The 20,208-nt window shown below is 41.6% G+C and overlaps 1 protein-coding gene across 14 annotated transcripts in view; it reads left to right on the top strand.

Annotated features, from left to right (window-relative positions):
* ADD1 (adducin 1) overlaps positions 1 to 20,208 on the top strand; it is a 76,986-nt gene that overhangs the window by 17,720 nt on the left and 39,058 nt on the right. For all 14 annotated transcript variants that reach the window (XM_057546362.1, XM_057546360.1, XM_057546359.1 and 11 more), the window contains exon 2: positions 17,686 to 17,900. In XM_057546362.1, coding sequence (XP_057402345.1) covers positions 17,706 to 17,900 — 195 coding nt within the window. In that variant the 5' untranslated portion in view covers positions 17,686 to 17,705. The remainder of the gene's footprint in view (positions 1 to 17,685; positions 17,901 to 20,208) is intronic.

The raw sequence follows: 20,208 nt of genomic DNA, 5'->3' as shown, positions 1-20,208 counted from the left end.
TGTTTGACCTCTGGTAATGTCACTTTCCGTGAGTGATTCCAATTCAGAGTTCTAGTTTTAGTCTCAAGGTTTTGGCTGTTGTTGTTGTTGTGGTTGTTGTTTAGCCCTTGGAGGTTTTATGTATTTCCTACTTGCAAATAACATTGGAAAATAACATTATGGAAAATCTTATCTTAGTGGTAGGGCCTCAAATATTTCTTACTTGAGATCTCCAAGTGGTATTTATTAGTAATGGAAATAGTGGTTGTGTATTGGTTTAAAACTTAAGAAAAGCATATTTAGTATGAGGTGATTCTCAAATGCACAGTTAGAGTTCAGTGGAGTGAGTGAGGTGTTGATGTTCTTGGTACAGGAAGGAGCTGGCTACAGGTTGGCCAGCATATGAGACTTGGCTAAAGTCATTTGCTCAGTTTTATCATCGTAAAATGATCAGGTGGCTTCTCAAGTTCTTTCTGGTGCTAAAAATGTGTACTTCCAAGGTTTCTTCTTACTGCTTTTTATTTCTATTATATTAATTTAAAAAGCGTTATTTAAGATCTGTGTTCAGAGCATTGTGTTAGGAATTTTGGAAGGTAAAGCATTGTAATAGCTGCTGCCTCAGTAAGCTTGCAGTCTAGGAATTGTATTAAAAACTGACAATAAAGAACAGTGATAGAGTCTGTAAGAGGGAACTCTAAAAAGTGGTGCGGCTGTGTGTTCCCTGTGCATGTATCGAGGAAGACAGTTAATTAGTGCCCATCATAGAATGTTCTTCCAGTGTTCTTTTGAAAGAGCTTGAGTCAGTCTTTAAAGATGTTGCTGCTGCTTATAATAATAACAATGACTACTATTTATTCTATTGTTTACTGTGTGCCAAGCACTGTATGAAACTTTTGACATAAATTAACTCATTTAATCTTTTTTTTAACTTTATTTATTTATTAAAAATTTTTATTTGGCTGCGCTGTGTCTTCGTTGCAGCTCGCAGAATCTTTGTTGCGGCATGCAGGCTCTTAGTTGCGGCATGTGGGATCTAGTTCCCTGACCAGGGCTTGAACCCAGGCCTCCTGCATTGGGAGTGTGGAGTCTTAATCCCTGGACCACCAGGGAAGTCCCAACTCATTTAATCTTAAACCAAGGAAGTAGCTAATAATATCATTCCCACTGACAGATGAAGAAACTGAAGCATAGAGAGAGGTGAAATGTGCCTAAGGTTACATAGCTAGTAAATGGTAAACTGGGATCAGAACCCAGGTAGCTTGGCTTTAGGGTCTAAACTCTAGATATGAATTGAGCACATTTATTAATCAGTTAGCATTGAGAGGCTAATGGAATTTTGATGAAGACCCAAGCCAGATTCTTTCTGTACCAGTGTTATCTCACATATTTTGGAAATATAAACAGGATAGGGTGCATTAAAGTTCACTTAAATTTGTTCAGTTGAACAGATGGTTGGTTGACTTATCTTTAGTTGACTCACCCAGAGTTGTTTTCAAAACCACACCCAAGTCTCTTTCAGTAAGTTACAGTACAGTATTGGTTTAGGGGTTGAGTTAGAGTGAGAAACTTCACTTATTAATTTGTGCTCCATGTGTTGATAGAACACAATAGTTTTAATAAACGTTATTTTTAATTAAAATGATGTTTTTTAACTTTTAGTTGGTTAAACTTAATGTTCTTGAAGTTTTTGAAATGAACTTTTTTTAGCATGTTACTTTTACATCCTCATCAGATACTAGATAATTAAAATATTTCCTGTTTATAGGGTACCCACTATGTGCCAGACATTGTGCTAGATATTTTACACTTATTATTTCTGATTGCCCCAACAACCTTGGAACATGACTTGAGTATATTTTATTACAAATGAGGAAACTGAGGTGGAAAAGGTGATAGGGTAGATGATGAGGCAGTAGTGGGGTACTGCTGGTGCAGAGTTGGAAGGTTCATCAGTGGGGCCTGGTGGGGGGTGAAGAAACACACCTCTAGGTTTCCAGGGAGAAGGGATTATTGGCAATGAGATAACTGGAAGACATTCATCAAAATAAATTCCAGATGGATTCAGGAGAAATGTTTAAAATTATAGAGACTGGAGAGAAAAAGCAAAGTAAAATGTTTATCAGAGATAATGCCTAAAACTTCCTTGGAACATTTTATTAGACATGTGCCTAGGAAGCAATGATAACTTTCTCTTTAAAAGCAGAATTCAAAGGAAAAGGTCTGCAGACCTAAATATGTAAAATGTTAAAATATTTGCTAATTGAAAAATAAAATTATAGAAGGTAATAGTCTGGGAATGTCAAATATGATAAAAGGTCAGTGTAGGTATACTATTTTTTTCACATTTGTAGGAATAAATACATCAAGATTTCAATAGATAGATAGGTAGAGAAATTAATAGACCCTAAGGGAAATTTCAGATGTAAATAAACATATAAAAAACATTCATTCTTACCTACTAATCAGAGAAATACCAAATAAAGCAGCCACTTCCGATCCATCAAAGAAGGGAAATTTTTCTGGTACCTCTGCTTCCTTTTCACAGTATGTGAGCCAAAAAGGAAGTGAAACTTTATATTTAATCTTAAGCCATTTGGAGGGTTTCTTATACTGTAAACTTTCCTTTCCAATGTTCCACTGTTTCGTTTAGCAACTGCTATTTGAGCTCCCAGTCTAGGCAAGGTCCTGCAACTAGGATTTTCTAAAAGGGTCACATTTTGGAGGATATTTATTTTATTCGTGCTGTTGCAATTATTTGAGAGTGCTTTGCATTTTTATTGGCTTGTTAAGATATGCTGTAGTTTTTCAGAAATGTTCTGAACTGTTGTGTGGAAATCATTTTGAAGTATGTCATGGTTTTGGCACCAGAGGAGAATTGCCTCCCCTAAGTAAATGAAGCATTATTATTCATTTGAGGCTTGGGGTTGAACACTTGACTAGATGGACCATTTCTTTCCTGTATTAACCCCAGAAGGTCAGGCTGCAAGGCCAAGGCGCCAAGATTTTCCTAGACACACAGTGTACCATACCTAGGAAAGAATGAATTATTTATTCATTTCAAAACTGGATCACGTTCTGGTTAGACGTGATGGTATTGCTTAGCTAAGTATGCATTCAAGGTAAAAACATTCTCATCTTAGGCTAATGTTGTTAGTTCCTCCTGATGTGTTTAACTAGATTGCAGAGTGGCTTTTTTCTTCCTTATCAAATCTACGTAGAATTTTCTATACTCACATGTGTCTGGTCAACCTGTGCTTCCGACTTGCTCAGCTGGGTCTCTGCAGTCTTTCTGGGCCTCACTCTAGTACCGTTAAGTCTAGAATTCTCTTTTTCTTACTTCCTGCCCTTTGGGAGTTATACTTGCTTGAGTCTCCAAAACCCGTCAGCTAGACACAGATACAGCTTTAGCTTTGTGTACCAACTTTGGGAATTGACGTAATTCTTGGAAACATAATACCCAGTAACTCAAAACACAAAACCCAATTTGATATACAGATTGTTGGTGTGCAGTCTGGAACCTCCTTGTGAGTGGTAGACTGGGATTTGGAGTCTGTTCAGTAGCTGCTTGTACCCCCAGAGTCTCTTCAGTCGTACGTCAGTTGTGATTGAAGGAGGCAAAGTGATGGCTTTTGTTAGTCAGATGCCTCTGGAATCCAAACTTGGATTAGCATTGCCAGTCCAGGATGTGAGACCTGGATGTGTATTTGGTTCTCAGTGTGCATTTATTGAGGGCCTTCTAGGGGTTAGCCTTGTGAAAACAGTAGTGACTAAGACAGATGAGTCTGCTGCCCTCTAGGGGGTTACAGTCTACTAGGGGAGACAGACGGTGAATTTCTGAAGGTAGTGCTAATAACTAACACTTAGTGTGTGTAGTTAGTGTGTCAGACACTGGTTCTAAGCATTTTACATGCATTAACTGTTTGAGGGGGTACATTTGTTAGCCTCATTATTTCAGATGTGGAAACTGAGACTAGGGGAGTTAAGACATTTTCCCAAGTTTACAGAGCCAGTAAATGGCTGAGCTGGGATTTGAACTCAAACAGTCTGGCTCCAGAGTCTGTGCTCTGAAAGTAGGATAAATCCTTGAAGGGAAAGAAAACCCAGGGTGATTTGAGAGAGCTGGGAGTGGGGGCTACTCTAAATAGGGGAGTAAGGGAAACTAGTCTCAAAATTTGGTCTCAAAATTTGGTCTCAAAATTTGGAGGTGAAATTTGACCTGAAACTTGACCGATAAGGAGTAATGCGCTCAGAGTAGCTGGAATAAGTTTGTTCTGGGCAGAGAGAATGGTCTAAAGGTTCTGAGGCAGGAAGGAGCTGGGTGTGTTTGCAGACCGAAGGAAGGCTAGTGTATCTGGGACAACAAGGCAGAAAGATGGCTGGGAGCCAGACTGGGAAGGTCCCTGCTGGCTGTGATCAAGATTTCAGATTTTACTCTGGGGACTATGGCAAGTCCTTGATAGGAATTAAGCAGGGGCAGGACCTGATTTGATTACATTTTTATGCAGAATGAGTTATAAGGGTTTGAGTCCAAGCAGGGAGACTAGGCTGGGGGAAGATTAAGAGTTCTGTTTTGGACGTAAGGTATGAGTGGCCCTCCTTGTATCTTTGTTTGCTTATTTACCAAAATATAACTGAAATATCTCAGTGCTTAAAGAAAATGATGATAAACGGATTTAGTTTTGTCTCCCTCTCCCACTCCCAAACAGAAGCCAGTCCTCACTCCTGGCTTGGCTCTAGCTGTCCCTCTGCTGGAGTGCCTGTCGCCCTCACCACCTGTGATGTCACCTCTGGGAGCCTTTCCTTCTTGATGTTGCCACTGACCCCCCCACCCCCACCCCGCGTCTTCCCAGTCCCCTTCCATGGCACTGTGTGACTTACTTATGTAGCACGTTTATTGCCTGGCCCCCTCTGCTAGTATGTACATTTCCTGAAGGCAGAAATCTTTGTTCTGTGCATTGAGTCTCCCAAGCATCCAGACTGAAGAACAGTGCCTGGCCTGTGTTAGCTTCATGGTAGGAGCGCAGTAGGCATTTGATGACGTTATCCTTTGGCTTCTACTTCAGTTACATTTGAAAAATTACGTGGGCTCTGGCGCTCTGTCTGTGGCCCAAGTGCGGGTGGAGCCTTTTAGAGCTTGAACTCTCCCCTCCACCTCAGTGTGTCATGTTTGTTGGAATGGCGCCATTTTGATTAAGTGAAAACTAATATATGCAGTTTGAGGCATGATTTTCCTTTGTCTCAATTTGTTTTTGGCCATTTTTTTTCACATGGTTTAAGACTTTCATAATTTTCCCCTTCAAATACCATTTGGAATTTTTAAAGTCTTCAGAAGTTACTTCGATATTAACATAGGAAATTTCTATGGTGGTAGTGATAATGAGAAATAAATTATATATACTAGAAAAATTTTTTTATAGTAATCTTTTATTTATTTTTATATTTATTTTTGGCTGTGTTGGGTCTTCGTTTCTGAGCGAGGGCTTCCTCTAGTTGCGGCAAGCAGGGGCCACTCTTCATCGCGGTGCGCGGGCCTCTCACTATCGCGGCCTCTCTTGTTGCGGAGCACAGGCTCCAGACGCGCAGGCTCAGTAGTTGTGGCTCACGGGCCTAGTTGCTCCACGGCATGTGGGATCTTCCCAGACCAGAGCTCGAACCCGTGTCCCCTGCATTAGCAGGCAGATTCTCAACCACTGCGCCACCAAGGAAGCCCCTAGAAAATATTTTTTAATATATTTTTGAAACCAGTTGCAGTTATGACAGAGATCAGAAAATTTTAATTATTTGTCACCAACAATAAAAATCATGTGAGCAAGAAGCAATTTGGTGTTGTGGAATGTCCATAAGCCTGGCCAGGACACTTTGGCCCTAGCCTTGCCCAGTAATCATAGCCACCCTTTAATGTGTGTCCACTGCCAGACACTCTGCTGAATGCTCTCCAAATGGCATTTCTGATTCTTACGATATCCCTCAAGGTTGCCATGACAACATCCGTTCATAGGTGAGGAAGCAGCGGTCCAGAGAGAAGTTTAACAACTTCAGAAGTTCAGGATCACAATAGTAAGCACGGCAGTGGACATCAGACTTGGCCTTAGCCTGACTCCAGACACACCAGGCTGCTGCTTTCTTCCCGTGACTCCCTGTGTGCCCAGGGCCGTCTTCTCCCTTCTCCGAACCTCAGTTTTCCTAATTTTATTTTATTTAATTAATTAATTAATTAATTATTTTTTGGCTGCACCACACGGCATGTGGGATCCTAGTTCCCTGACCAAGGACCGAACCCCCGCTGCCCCCTGCATTGGAAGCACGGAGTCTTACCCACTGGACTGCCAAGGAAGTCCCATCAGTTTTCCTACTTTTCAAACGAAGGGGTTAGATTTAAACTGTGATGGAGATGTTTACAGCACTGACTCAGAAGGGCTCTAAGGGTCCTCATGGCTGCTCTGCTGCTGGCAGCTCTTCAGTTCATCACACTTTTATTGAGCACCTCCTGTGCACCAGACAGCAGTGTAAGATGCTTAGACGACGAAGGGCAGAAACCTGGTCTGCCTCTTGGAATTAGCAGGATGGTGTGTTCCCCTAATAGCTTCAGACTTTGAGACCAGTGTGCTAAGTGCCCTGTTCTTCAGCAGTAAACCTTGCCTGTCATACCCTCACGTGCGAAGGGCAGTGCATCAAATCCCTTTGATTCCTTATAGGGTGAAGTGCTCTGTTGTGCTTAGAGGCCAGGAACTCTGCTGCTTTTTGTAAGATGGAAGTACGTAGCGGCTGCACAGTGAAGCCGGTACTGATTTAAGGAAATATTCAGCCGTAAATGCTTCTGAGATGAACACAATCATTTTGGAGGACTGACTATGAGGGGCTCATTAACCCTATACATTCTTAACTCAACTTGAGAGTTTGGTTAACTTACTATCTCTACCTTAGGATAAAACAGTCTCTTAGAGCCTACATTTTATCACGTGTAAAATCAGGATAGGGCCACTCTAGTAAAGTACTTAACAGAATATATATTAAACTTTAAACAAACGTTCGATGTCATCATGCTGCTGGAAATACAAGGTACTGTGTACTCTGTTCATTTATACCTTCAAGGATGCTTATGATTTTATTTATGTTCTTAATGGTGTTTTATTTTTAAATTTTTCTTTTTTTATAAATTTAGCTTTTAAAAAGTATATATGAACAGTAAAGACTCTCCTGGCCATCTCTGTCCTCTATTCACCCAGATCCCATTCCTTACAAGTACAAACCACCATTTTAAGTTTCTTGTACATTCTTCCTACATTTCTTTATGCAAATACAAGCAAATATGAGTATTTTTCTTATCCCTCCTTTCCCTACCAAGAGGTACTATAAATACATCGTTCTCTGTATCCTGCTTTTTTTCACTTGATAGTATGTCCTTATTTTTGTGAAAATGTGACCATCTAAGAATTTGTGTGCTCATAATTATTTCATAGCATAAAGGGTTTTCAGTCTCCATCAACTGACCTGATTACTTTTCAGAGAAATTTACCTTTGGCAGATTTTTACTTAGACTAATTGTTGTGATTTCATTTCATTTTATTATTTATTTATTTATTTTTGGCTGCATTAGGTCTTCGTTGCTGCGTGCGGACTTTTCTCTAGTTGTGGCGAGCGGGGGCTACTCTTTGTTGTGGCGCGCGGGCTTCTCATTGCGGTGGCTTCTGTTGTTGCGGAGCACAGGCTAGGCGTACGGGCTTCAGTAGTTGTGGCACACAGGCTCAGTAGTTGTGGGTCGTGGGCTCTAGAGCACAGGCTCAGTAGTTGTGGCTCACAGGCTCTAGAGTGCAGGCTCAGTAGTTGTGGGTGCACAGGCTTAGTTGCTCCGCAGCATGTGGAATCTTCCTGGACCAGGGCTCGAACCTGTGTCCCCTGCATTGGCAGGCAGATTCTTTTTTTTTTTTTTTTTTTAAAACAAGGAGGTTACCCCGGATTATCCAAGTGGGCTTGATATAATCATAGGGTCCTTTTTTTTTTTTTTAAGATTTTTTTTTATTGATTGATTGATTGCTATGTTGGGTCTTCGTTTCTGTGTGAGGGCTTTCTCTAGTCGCGGCAAGCGGGGGCCACTCTTCATCACCGTACGTGGGCCTCTCACTATCGTGGCCTCTCTTGTTGCGGAGCACAAGCTCCAGATGCGCAGGCTCAGTAGTTGTGGCTCACGGGCCTAGTTGCTCTGCGGCATGTGGGATCTTCCCAGACCAGGGCTCGAACCCGCGTCCCCTGCATTAGCAGGCAGATTCTCAACCACTGCGCCACCAGGGAAGCCCGGCAGGCAGATTCTTAACCACTGCGCCACCACGGAAGTCTGTTTTTGTGGTATTTTAATCTTCCTTACTTAACAGCCCTGCCAAGCTTTCCCCCTTTCCTCCTTCCCAGAAAAATAAGCAAAAATCCAACTCAAACCCTTACATAGTAAGCACCCTCATGGAATGAAATTCAGGAAAAGTTTTGTTTCAATAAAACCGTAAAGTTTGAAAGTCTTCATTACTTCAGCAAAAATATAGTTAAAAAAATAAAAATAGTAAAGTAATTGAAGGACAGTAACAGTATCATGAAGGATCTAAAATAGAGAAAGTGGTTGATGCTGTCAGAGGATAAAGTTGAATTCTACTTTTTTCTACATGTAGTTGTTCTGGGCATGGGTAACTCAATATGTGCATCAGTATAGTAACTACAGTGGAGACCCTCCTGTGGTGTGGTGGTTATTTGTTAAATTGTGAGACACCATACATAAAATTTACTTCTCCCAGATTCCTCTCCTGAAATCTGAATTGTAGTTTCCTTTGTGGAATTTCTTCTTGAAAGCACTTAAGCGTATACTGATTAATATTTGCTCACATGCTATCTGAAAGTAGTGGATGTTACTTCAAATACATTTTTTTTGGATGAAAGCAGAATTTTGTGAAATTAGTAATGGAGAATGATTGTGTATTCCTTTCCACCATTCACCCACTTACCCGATGTTTATTGAGGCCTGTTAATGTGCTATTTAGTGGGGAGATGGTGCTGAGTTAGAGACAGTAGACCCCGGTGTGCTACCTGCTCTCAGCCAGTATCCGCATTTTGACTTCCTGTGTGGCAGTTGATGGATAAGCGTGGCGTTTGGAATGGGCGGTCTTGGGTTCAGGTTCTGATTCGGCCTTTTATTTATCTTGCGGCCTCAGGAACTTGAAACTCAGTCAGCTCTTCCTCCGCAGGTTGGGAACTCGCAGGGTTGTTTGAGTGAACGAGTCTGTGTGGAAGCGTGTACTCTACAGTGGCCTGTGGCACTGTCCTCATAAAATTCACGCGTTGGTCACTCTTCTGATCCCTTGCATTTTCTAGTTGCATTCTCCTCAACTGGATTTGGGGAATATTTGGTTTGGAGTTTGTGAGTCATAGAGATGATGACTATGCCTCTATCCTATTTTATCATTTTTTCCCTAAGGTGCTTTCAGATACATTGTCTCATTTAATCATTAGGTTAGGGAGATGTTGTTACTTCATAGATGAGGACTTCGTAAGTGATGACATTATACAGTGGAACAAGTGGGACTGACCACTGATACCTAGCCCAAGGGCCTGTCCACTGCCCAGTACTGACCCTTGGACTGGAGAATCCTCTCATCAGCACAGGAAGACCATTTGGTGAGAAGCAATTAAGAGTGCAGTCTCTAAACCATAGTCTTTTTTTTTTTTTTTATAATTTTTATTGGAGTGTAGTTGCTTTACAATGTTGTGTTAGTTTCTGCTGTACAGCAAAGTGAATCAGCTATATGTATACATATATCCCCTCTTTTTTGGATTTCCTTCCCATTTAGGTCACCACAGAGCATTGAGTAGAGTTCCCTGTGTCTAAACCATAGTCTTAATTTCAGATTCTTGCTTCTCCACTATGGCTGTGTAACCTTAAGCAAGTAACTGGAATCTCTGTAATAGTACACCAGAAGATTGATTAAGTGCTATAGTAAAAGAAAAACAACAGCTGCTATATAACTATATAAAAACGTAATAAAATGTGGACGATTCAGGCTGGGAATCTGTTAACGAATCATTCATCCTAAAGGAGAGAGGAAGCAAGAGGACCCACCCTTATAATTCCTCAATGAGAGGAGCATAAGAGCAGACGACAAGGCTAGGAAGCACTGCTTTGATTCAATTTTACCTTTTTTTTTTTTTCTTTCTTTCCTTTCTAATTTGAGCTTCCTGGACATACGATGGTGAGAGGTAGTGTGTGGCAGAGGTAAGAGCAGGTGCTCTGGAGCTGGGCAGCCTGGGTTCAGATCCTAGCAACCCCACTGCAGGCTCTTAACTGCTTTGTGCCTCAGTTTCCTTATCCTTCGGAAAAATGAGTTAATACATGTAAAAGATGAGCTTTAGATCAGTAATTATCACTTAGTAAGCAGTGCTTATCTTAAAGGGAACTTTTGAGCAGTTTCATCTGCAAGAGAACATCTGGAGACACAGGAATAGAAATGATCCGATCAGAGTAATTAAAGGCTTTTACTGAGCTGTGAGTCCTGAGCAGGGCACACTCAGCCCGAAGCTGTGAAGAGGAATCTTAAACGTAAGGTAGGCGTTTGTCCTTTAGGGGAGGTGGAGAACTAGGCTAGTAATGTTGGCAGTGAGGGTTGTAACTCATTGTGGTTGTATTCTGTTTTATTTGGGAGATGGCTCAGTGTTGGGCTCCTTTGTCAGGAGATTTAGAGACTCCCCTTTCATTGACTGGCTGGGCACCCCTTCCACAACTGAAGGTTTCTGAGAATTTGTAATGGATTCGGCGGGGGCTTCCTTGTCTCTTCCACTTGCCTACCTGAGGCGCTGGACGGGGTGTGGGCTGTCTCTGCAGCACTGTCCCCAGCCCTTTGCCTAGGCTTGGCCGTCACTGTTAGCTCTGCCAAGCTTGCAGAGAATCTTGTCACTCTTCCCAGCAAAGGCGTCACTCTATTTTTTAAGCTTTTTTCTGGCTTTATTGAGGTATAATTGAAAAATAAAATTGTAATATGTTTAAAGGGCACAGCGTGATGATTTGACATGTGTATACATTGTGAAATGATTCCCACAGTCCAGTTATTTAACATATCCATCACCTCCCCTAGCTGCGCTTTTTTTTTTGGTGAGACCACCTTCTGTTTAATTAAGTGTGGCCTGATGGGGCCGTTTCATTCTGGGTGCAGACCTTACGGAGCCCTCCCAGAGCTGTTCATTCGCCAGGTGACTGCCACCTGCCCCAAGCCAACCTGGAAGCACCTGCTTAGCTCTGAAAGCATCACTTCTGTGAAGCTTTCCATCAGTGTCCTGGGGCAGCCCGCTCCATCAGTGTCCCAGGGCTGCCATGACAAAGTACCACAGACTGGGCGGCTGGAACAGCAGAAGTTTATCGTCTCAGTTCTGGAGACCAGAAGTGCAAGATCAGGGTGTCAGCAGGGCCGGTTCCTTCTGAGGCTGTGAGGGAACCTCTGTTCCAGGCCGCTCCCCTGGCTGCTGGTTTGCTGGCAATCTTTGGTGTTCCTTGGCTTGTAGATGCTTCACCTCAGCTCATCTCTACCTTCACCTTCACATGGCCTCTCCCTGTAGTCTTGTCTGCGTCCAAATGCCCCGTTTGTATGAGGACACCAGTCATATTGGATTAGGGGCCCACCCTGCTCCAGTATGACATCATCTTAAATAATTACATCTGCAGTGACCCTATTTCCAGATAAGGTCACATTCTGAGGTGCTGGGAGTTAAGGCTTTAACATGAATTTGGGGGCGTACAGTTCAACCCATAATACCCTCTCTCTGCTTTTTCTACCTCCCCCTGGACACTTTTGGCCTGCTGATATGTAAGTAGATTTCTCTCATGACACCAAGAGTATTTGATTACATTTATTTGTCTGTGGCCTCCTACTCATTTTGTAACTTTTTATCTCTGCTGCCTTGCACGTGATGTGGAAAGTGGCTCTGGTGGAGATATATTAAGTACCTGGAGTAATAGAAATAGAGGAAGATACTGCAGAGGTCACCTCTTACCTTGTTTTCCTATTGACGGTACCAAAGGCTGTCTGGAGTTGGCTGTGAGGTGGCCAGGGACACCAGCAGAGGCTGCCACTTTTATTACCGTATGAGCATGTTTGATACCTCCTGGTTTATTTTCCATGGTGTGATAGCTCATTATCACCTGGCAGTCTTTATGCTCTCTGAGATTGTTTGAAGAACATTTAGAAATGGAGAAGACCCTCTAGGTCTTCAGCATTCGCCTGACCCAGAGAATTTTGTTAACGGCCACCTTCTTGTTTCAGCCTTTGGTTTGAGTGTTCTGTTTTTAGGGATTCAAAAGTAAATCATGTGAATGGTTGGAATAGTTAGCAGAATGTCTGTGCCAGAAGGGAGATGCCAAGAAATAATTGAATCTGCTCCCAGAGCTTTAGAATTAGCTCATTAGATGTGTTAGAGAAACAAAAATTTGTCTGGTTTCTGATCTGAGGTTTAGTTACATGTTAGTGAGGGTGCATTGTCCTGGGACTGGAATACCTTTGCTAAGAAAGAATATTCCAGGGCACACTTTTTGTTATTTCCAGAATAAATAACATTCTAGGCAGAGTGGTATTTTCTGTGGTGTTAGTAGAAAGGGGAGGTTAATCTTAAAATATCCTTTCATCCCAATATCAGTCATACCTGTCTGAAAGAACATGCTGAAATTTGTTCATCTGAAGGCAGACAGAGACCAGCTTATGAAAGGTCTGGAGGCACTTTATTCTGTGAGCAAGGAAAATTATGGAGCATTTCAGACACATACGAAATAGAATAGTATAATGAACCCTGCTTTATCCTTCATCCAGCTTCAGCAGTTACTAACTCATGGCCAGTCTTGTTTATTTTGTGTAATCCTTACTCTCCCTCGACCCCATATAAGTTTTAGGCAAATTCCAGATGTCATGTTATTTCATCCATAAATATTTCTGTATGTATCTAATATAACCATAATAATATCACACCTAAAATTTTTAACAGTAATTCCTTAATGCCATCCAAGTCCAGTTAGTGTTCAAATTTCTAATTGTCTCGAATGTCATTTTTAGATTTTTATTTTACAGTTTACTTGAATCAGGATCTGGCAGAGAACCTCCTATTACCTGTCGGGTTTTAAGCAGGGGAATGAATGACATGATCTGACTTATATTTTGAAACTCTCTCTGGCCTCACTGTGAAAAATGGATTGGTGTGGGGGTTGCTAGGAGACTGGAAGTGGAGAAACTAATTAGGAGGCTACTGTGTGTCCAGGAGGTGAGTGGTAATTATCTAGATTAGAGTGATGTGGTGGAGGTGGAGAAAAGTGGGTGAATGCGAGATGTCACCTGGGCAGGCCAAGCTTGTTTGTCATGGCTCAGCCAGACTTTTGGGTTCTGCTGGGTGTGTATGTTTGTTTATTTGAAAGTATTATTCCCAGAGATTTCATTGATTTCAGTATCAACATTTTAAGTTTAGTGAAGTCTTAAAATTTTTACACAGGTTAAATTATAGCAACTTTATGGAATATTGAGATAGAGGAACATTAATCCCTACTTCTCTTGAATCAATTTATTCAACTTTAATACAGCTTATTTGCCATTATATCATCTTGTCTATATGTGACTACAGTGATAATATTGATAACTTTATATAATAGAATAGGAAATATATAGTTTTTCACTTAAACATGTTATAGTCTCGTGTATTATGCTAAAGAATATTCATAGTTTCATAATACTGTATTGAGCAGATTATGCTATAGCCATTCATGTATTGTTGGATGTTGATCTTACTTTTTAAATTATTTTAAAATTATTCTAAATAATGTTGCAGGAAGTTTTTTTTGCATCTGTATTTTTTCCATTTCTTCTTTAAAAATCTGGATTAAGTAATGACTTCTTTGTAGAGATCTTCCTAGAAAAATTTGCTGTTTTAACACACACTTAAAAACGACATCAGTGAAACCTGAAGCTGTAATTGACAAAAACCAAGTACAGGCTTTTGTTTTTTAAAGAGTGTCTCTCTCTCTCTCTTTATTTATTTGGTTGCGCTGGGTCTTTTAGTTGTGGCAGGCAGGTTCCTTAGTTGTGGTACACGGGCTCCTTAGTTGTGGCATGCGAACTCTTAGTTGTGGCATGCATGTGGGATCTAGTTCCCTGGGCAGGGATCGAACCTGGGCCCCCTGCATTGGGAGGGCAGAGTCCTAGCCGCTGTGCCACCAAGGAAGTCCCCAAGTACAGGTTTTGTACTTTAAAAGTTGGAATTATGTTTATTCTTGGTTATTGGGCTCAGAATATGTATACTTTAAGTTTATAGACTTCCTTATTGAAGGAAGACCACATGCATATCTGGTCTTCAGTCTTTATCTTCTCCCATTCATATGGCAATTTGTAATAAAATGAGAGCAATCTCTGCCTTATCATCAGCATGTTGGTTTTACAAAGATTCTTTTCTTTCAGTCAGCTCTGGGAACCAGGAAGCAGCTATAGTTGCCTCTAAAATGTTCCCCTGTGTCCTTATTTACTGATGAAAATGGCTTAAAATTAGGACTCATTTGATAATAGAGAACTCATAATACTGTATATCCTTTTGTCTTTTTTTTTTTTTTTTTTAAATTTTTGGCCGCACTGCATGGCATGCAGGTCCCCAGCCAGGGATTGAACCTGAGCCCCCCTGCAGTGGAAGAGTGGAGTCTTAACCACTGGACCGTCAGGGAGTCCCTTTTTTGTTTTTTTGAAATGCTGAAGTGGAACATTTTTATCATTGGCTCAGAATGGTCAGGTTCATTTATATCTAATGAAGAAATGTCAGACAGCCATTAATGTTTTGTTCTTTGGGTCCTTCTTTTAGAACAAACTAGGTTAAAGTAAACAGATGACACTAAACATCTTAAAGGATATGTTCAGAGAAGGGTAAGTTTTAAAGACTACGTTTAGGTCATTGGTTCACTTATTCTGTTTTATTGCCTTTTAGTCACTGATTGTTTTCATACTTTGTCTTTAAGCTTTGTCTTTAAGTCTTTGAAATAGTGTCACTTCAAGTATGCTCTTACTTCTATCATATCTTTAGATTTCAGAAAAGCAATATCCAAATCGATCTTTTTCTTTAAAAAAATGTTCAACTGATTCTTTGGCTGTTGGTACCACAAAATATATATTTTTAATAAACTATTCTTTAAAGCCTTACTATTCAAATTGCTGTTTGAGTCCAGTGGCATTGGTATCACTTGGGAGCTCGTGAGACATGCAGGATCTCAGGCCCCATCTCAGACCTACTGGATATGAATTTGTATCTTAACATGATTCTTAGGTGATTCATATGCACACTAAAAAGCTAATAATGCCAGCCCCAGAATCCTGGTTGGATCCTCCTGTTCAAGGCATCTATGCCCTCAATTCCATCCCTTCCCATCCCTTTGGGAACATTGTTTCCTCTCACTGTCACCATCATCATCATTTACAACATAGCTTAGAGGTTAAGAACAGGAGTTCTGCATCCAGGAGGGCTGCATTAGAATCCCAGCCATGTTAACTTCCTAGCTGGGTGACCTAAGTTCCCTTATCTGTAAAGTGAGGAAAACAATAGTATATTGACAAACAGGGGAGGTGAGAGGATCAAATACAGGTAAAGAACAATGTCTAGCATACAATTCTGGCTGCTTTCATTCTCCTTCCCCTTATTACAAACATTATTTTAGATATCTGTTGCAGCATAACAAACCATCCCAGGACTTTGCAGCTTAAAATAATTATTTTATTATTCATATTTCATGATTTTGTGGGTCAGGAATTTAGGCAAGGCTCAACTGGGCAGTTTTGTTCTATGTGGCATCTACTGAGGTCGCTTGATGACTTTCAAGTTTTTTAATTGTTATTTTAATTAAGTTGTATATTCTGGATGTAAATCTTTTCTCAGATATATGATTTGTAAATTTTTTTCCATTTTATGTGTTGTCTTTTCACTTTTTTATGTATCCTTTGAAGCACAAATGTTTTTAATTTTTAGGAAGTCCAGTTTATCTTTTTTCTTTTGTTGCTATCCTTTTGGTGTCATATAAGACTTTGCCTAAACCAGGGTCTCTTAGGTTCACTCCTTTACTTTCTTGTAAGTATTCTATAGTTTTTGCTGTTACATTTAGGTCTGTGTTCTGTTTGGACTGAATTTTTGTACACAGTGTAAGAAGGAGCACCATTTACTTTTTTAGTTGCTAATTTAATCACCTCTTTTAAATCCCTACGTTGCTTATCCTCTGTGGCTTGAGGAACTGTTGTTCACTCACTCGCCATTAAAACTCTCTGCCTGTGGGTTCTGAGACTATTTCTCATCTTGTGTCTTTATCCTTTCCTTCTTGTTCTTAATTTATTCAAGATTTTGTAGTTACATACCAGCTGTATGGCAAAAACGGTTCTGGGCGCTGGTCCTGCTCCCTCTTCTCAACTTACATGCTTCTGCTGGCCAGTTTCCTCTCCTCTCCTGCCCCCACCTCTGTGCTGATGACTTCCAGATCAGCACCACTGCCTTCCTCAGTGAGTCTGTCTCCACTTCTGGACTGTGAGTCCAGCTTCCTCAAAGTGAGGACTGCATCTGATTAATTTTGTGCCCAGCACAGTGACTGCACGTAAAAGATGCTCAGTAAACACTGCATATATATATCGTTAAAGCTGTCATTCAGTGGGTTACAAAAGCAGAATGAACTATTTGTATGATTAGTAAAGGTGCTATTTAGAGATTTATAGTTAAAAGGTGAATATAATTTAGTGTGTTCAAACAGCATTTCAAATAAAAGATTGGGATTAAGAAGAGTGTAAAGTGGGACTTCCCTGGTGGTCCAGTGGTTAAGACTTCGAGCTCCCCATGCAGGGGGCCTGGGTTCAGTCCCTGGTCAGGGAACTAGATCCTGCATGCCGCAACTAAAAGATCCCCCATGCCGCAACTAAAAGATTCCCCCATGCTGCAACTAAAGATCCCGCACACCGCAACAAAGATGCCACATTGTTGCAACCAAGACCTGGCGCAGCCAAATAAATAAGTGTTTTTTTAAAAAAAAGACTGTAAAGTAAGTAGCCATATTAGCAGACGTTTAAATTTGAGCCATTTGGGCATCTTTTCAGGTTATTCACAAACTCAAGGACATGCTGACATTTTCAGAGCCTACTATTATTGTTCTTTGAACCAAGAAGGTGATGTTGATGAAGAGCATTTCCCATTTGCATGAATACAGATGTGTGAGTGCCTTCTCTCCTTTGACCTGTGTGGCGAATCCTTTGCAGAGTTGCCACCAGTCCTTTTTGGGGACAATATCATGAATCAAATTTCTCCAGAAATGAACTGTGCTGCTTTTAGAAGATCCTGTCTGTTTGGGACAATATGATGACTTTAAACTATCTTGTGGTCAAAATTTTCATATCTAATTATATTTTTTCAGTTTGTCAGAGGATATACTAGCTTTGTTAGATTGTTTTCCTGTTGTCTGCTGAAGAACAGTGGCAAAGACAAAAACTGCCCTTGGTTGGTGGAAGGGTGGGCAATGGCTGGTCAGCCACGTGCCTCAGAAGCCACAAAGAAGCATCACACGTCATGGCTCTGACTGGTCAGTCAGTCAGGGCATCCTCATGCTGGAGATTGTATTTATCAGGCTGATGTTCTCATTATGAAATGCTACTGGACATTGATTCAAAAACAATACTGTCTTTTGTTTTGATTCTGTAGGAACCTGGAAAGATTGTGCAATGAATGGTGATACTCAGGCTGCAGTGGTGACCTCACCACCCCCGACCACAGCCCCTCACAAAGAGAGGTATTTCGACAGAGTGGATGAGAACAATCCAGAATACTTGCGAGAGAGGAACATGGCACCAGACCTTCGCCAGGACTTCAATATGATGGAGCAAAAGAAGAGGGTGTCCATGATTCTGCAAAGTCCCGTAAGAGAAGCTTTGTCTCTGACCAAGTGCCCTCTTCCTTCTTCCACTACTTCAGCTCTTACGCTCTGTTGTATGTGTCATAGTCCGTTTACCTTAACACAGGAAATCAGTGCCTTGTATATATATGTGTATGGCTGTTAAAGAGTTCAGTTTAGTTCAAGTTATCAGACACACAAATGAAAAATCTTCAGTATCATAAAGGATAGGAGGTGTTCATTTCTCCTTTTCACTCTCTCACTGCTTTGCCAGAGAGTCTTTATATATTGCGACCATTTAAAAATTACTCTTTCCTCCAAAACACCTAGCTTGGTGCTGGGCACTTAGTAGGTCTCAGCAACACCTGATTGTTGATTGATTTTACCTTTAGTTGTGGTCGGCATTTGAACCACAATCACACCCACCTGTCTTCTGTTTGCATATTTAGGTAAAGTAGTGCTGTTTTCATGTTGATGCTGCTGCCTTTGTGTGTGCTTCATTCTTTTTATCTTTTTAATCTGTTCTTGTTTTATTTCCTTAATATTTTGGGGTGTCACTTGGCAGATAATTCATTTGAGTTATTTTTTTAAATGTTGATCATCTCTATCTGCAAGGAACTGGGTACTTAGCATACAAAGCTTATTTGTTTAGTTGTTATTATTATTCATATATTATTCCTCATAATATAACTTACAGTAAAGTACACAAGTCTTAAGTACACAGCTTGATGAATTTTGACATATGTATAACACCTGTGTAAGCGCCCAGATCAAGTCTCAGACTTTACGTTCTAGTCAAAGGAGATAACCAAGGAGCAACAAATAGAAGCACAGTGCAGGAAGTAGCTGGATGATTAGATTGAGTGTGACTGAGTAGAACAGCCCTCTCTGAGTGAGGAGGATTTGACCTGAACTCTGAACGACAGGAAGGAGCTGGCCGTGCAGCGATGGGGGAGAAGCAGACATGAAATTCCCAGGACAGGAACGAGCTTGAAGAGTCCAAGGGCAGCCAGTGTGGTCTGGGCATAGGAAGTGGGAGTGCGGGGTGCAGTGAGGTTGGAGAGGGAGGAGGGGGCAGTTGCCGCGTCAGCCCAGCTCAGGGTACGGTGCAGACGGGAACGGCACGCTGCAGTCTTTGAGTAGCTCATTCTGGGTTGGTATACAGAGAGCACCGTAGAGGGCAAGAGAGTAAGCTGACTTCCAGGCAAGAGGTAGTGGTAGCTTGGGCCAGAGTGGTGGTGGTAGAGGTGGAGAAAGGTAAACTCATTTGTGTTCTATTTTGAAGGTGGAATAAATAGGACTTGCTGATGGATGGGGGGGGAGAGGTGAGAGGGAAAAAAAAGAGAATCAGGATACCATCTAGACTTGGCTTGAGCAGTTCTCCTGTGTAAAAGTAATAAGAAACCAAGTGAAAGTCACTAAGGATGGCGTGAAGAAGCTAAGCTTCCAGTACCGAGTACGTGCCAGGCACTGTGCTGGGGGCACTGGGGCTGCCACGTCCCTACCCACAGGGGTCAAGAACAGGGTCAGCATCAAAACGTTACTGACCCACATGCACTGTGGGGTCTGGGAACAGAGAAAGGACCCTAGAGGGAAGACTGGTAAGGCCTGGGCTTTACTGAGTAGAATGTACCCGGTGTTGGTTTTTTGGTTTTAGGAGCGTGGATCGTTCAACTGCAGTAAGGAGTGGGAAGGCCCACCCTGTGTGTACAGATGCTGACAGTTGGGAGATGTGAGAGGGAACCTGTGGAAGTTTCCTTCAGACTGATTCTCTGTTCTCAGTGGAATAACAAGTGGAGGCATCTGCTTAGAATGGGCACAGGGAGTGGTGTAGAGAAGGCATGAAGAGTAGGCGAGGGAATGGGCAAGAAAAGTCGAGAATGATCCCTGGGTTAATGTCAAGGGTGCACTCAGGTCAGTGGTCATGGATTTACAGTGAGACAGTGCGGTACGGTCTTCGTTTTTGTCCCCCAGCCACTTTCAGCAGCGTGAATAGAAAGGGTGTGAAGAGTTGAACTTAACCTGGGGTTGGGATTTTGCCACATGAAATGGTAGAGAGTTGTAAGCAAGGGAATGGCTATAGTTGTAAACCAAGGGCCTAAGCTGGGTGAGAGAGGTCAGGACACAGGGAAGGTATGGGATGGTGATAAGGTCTTAGGATCAAGACGGGGTTGAAGAGAGGGTGAGCTGGACACTAGGAGAGGGTGTTTGGAGAGCACGTGCTTGGCTCTGAGACTGAAGAGGGGCCCAGTTACTAGAAGTGAGCAGGTCTCTAGGGCATGACCATGGAAATAGGAGGCCTGGGTGAATTGGATGACACGGTCGTCGGAGGA

Source organism: Balaenoptera acutorostrata, chromosome 5 (assembly GCF_949987535.1).
Source record: "Balaenoptera acutorostrata chromosome 5, mBalAcu1.1, whole genome shotgun sequence".
In the NCBI taxonomy this organism is placed as follows: Eukaryota; Metazoa; Chordata; class Mammalia; order Artiodactyla; family Balaenopteridae; genus Balaenoptera; species Balaenoptera acutorostrata.
The sequence above is the reverse complement of the archived record's forward strand: the minus strand, read 5'-3'. Positions and strand labels throughout refer to the sequence as shown.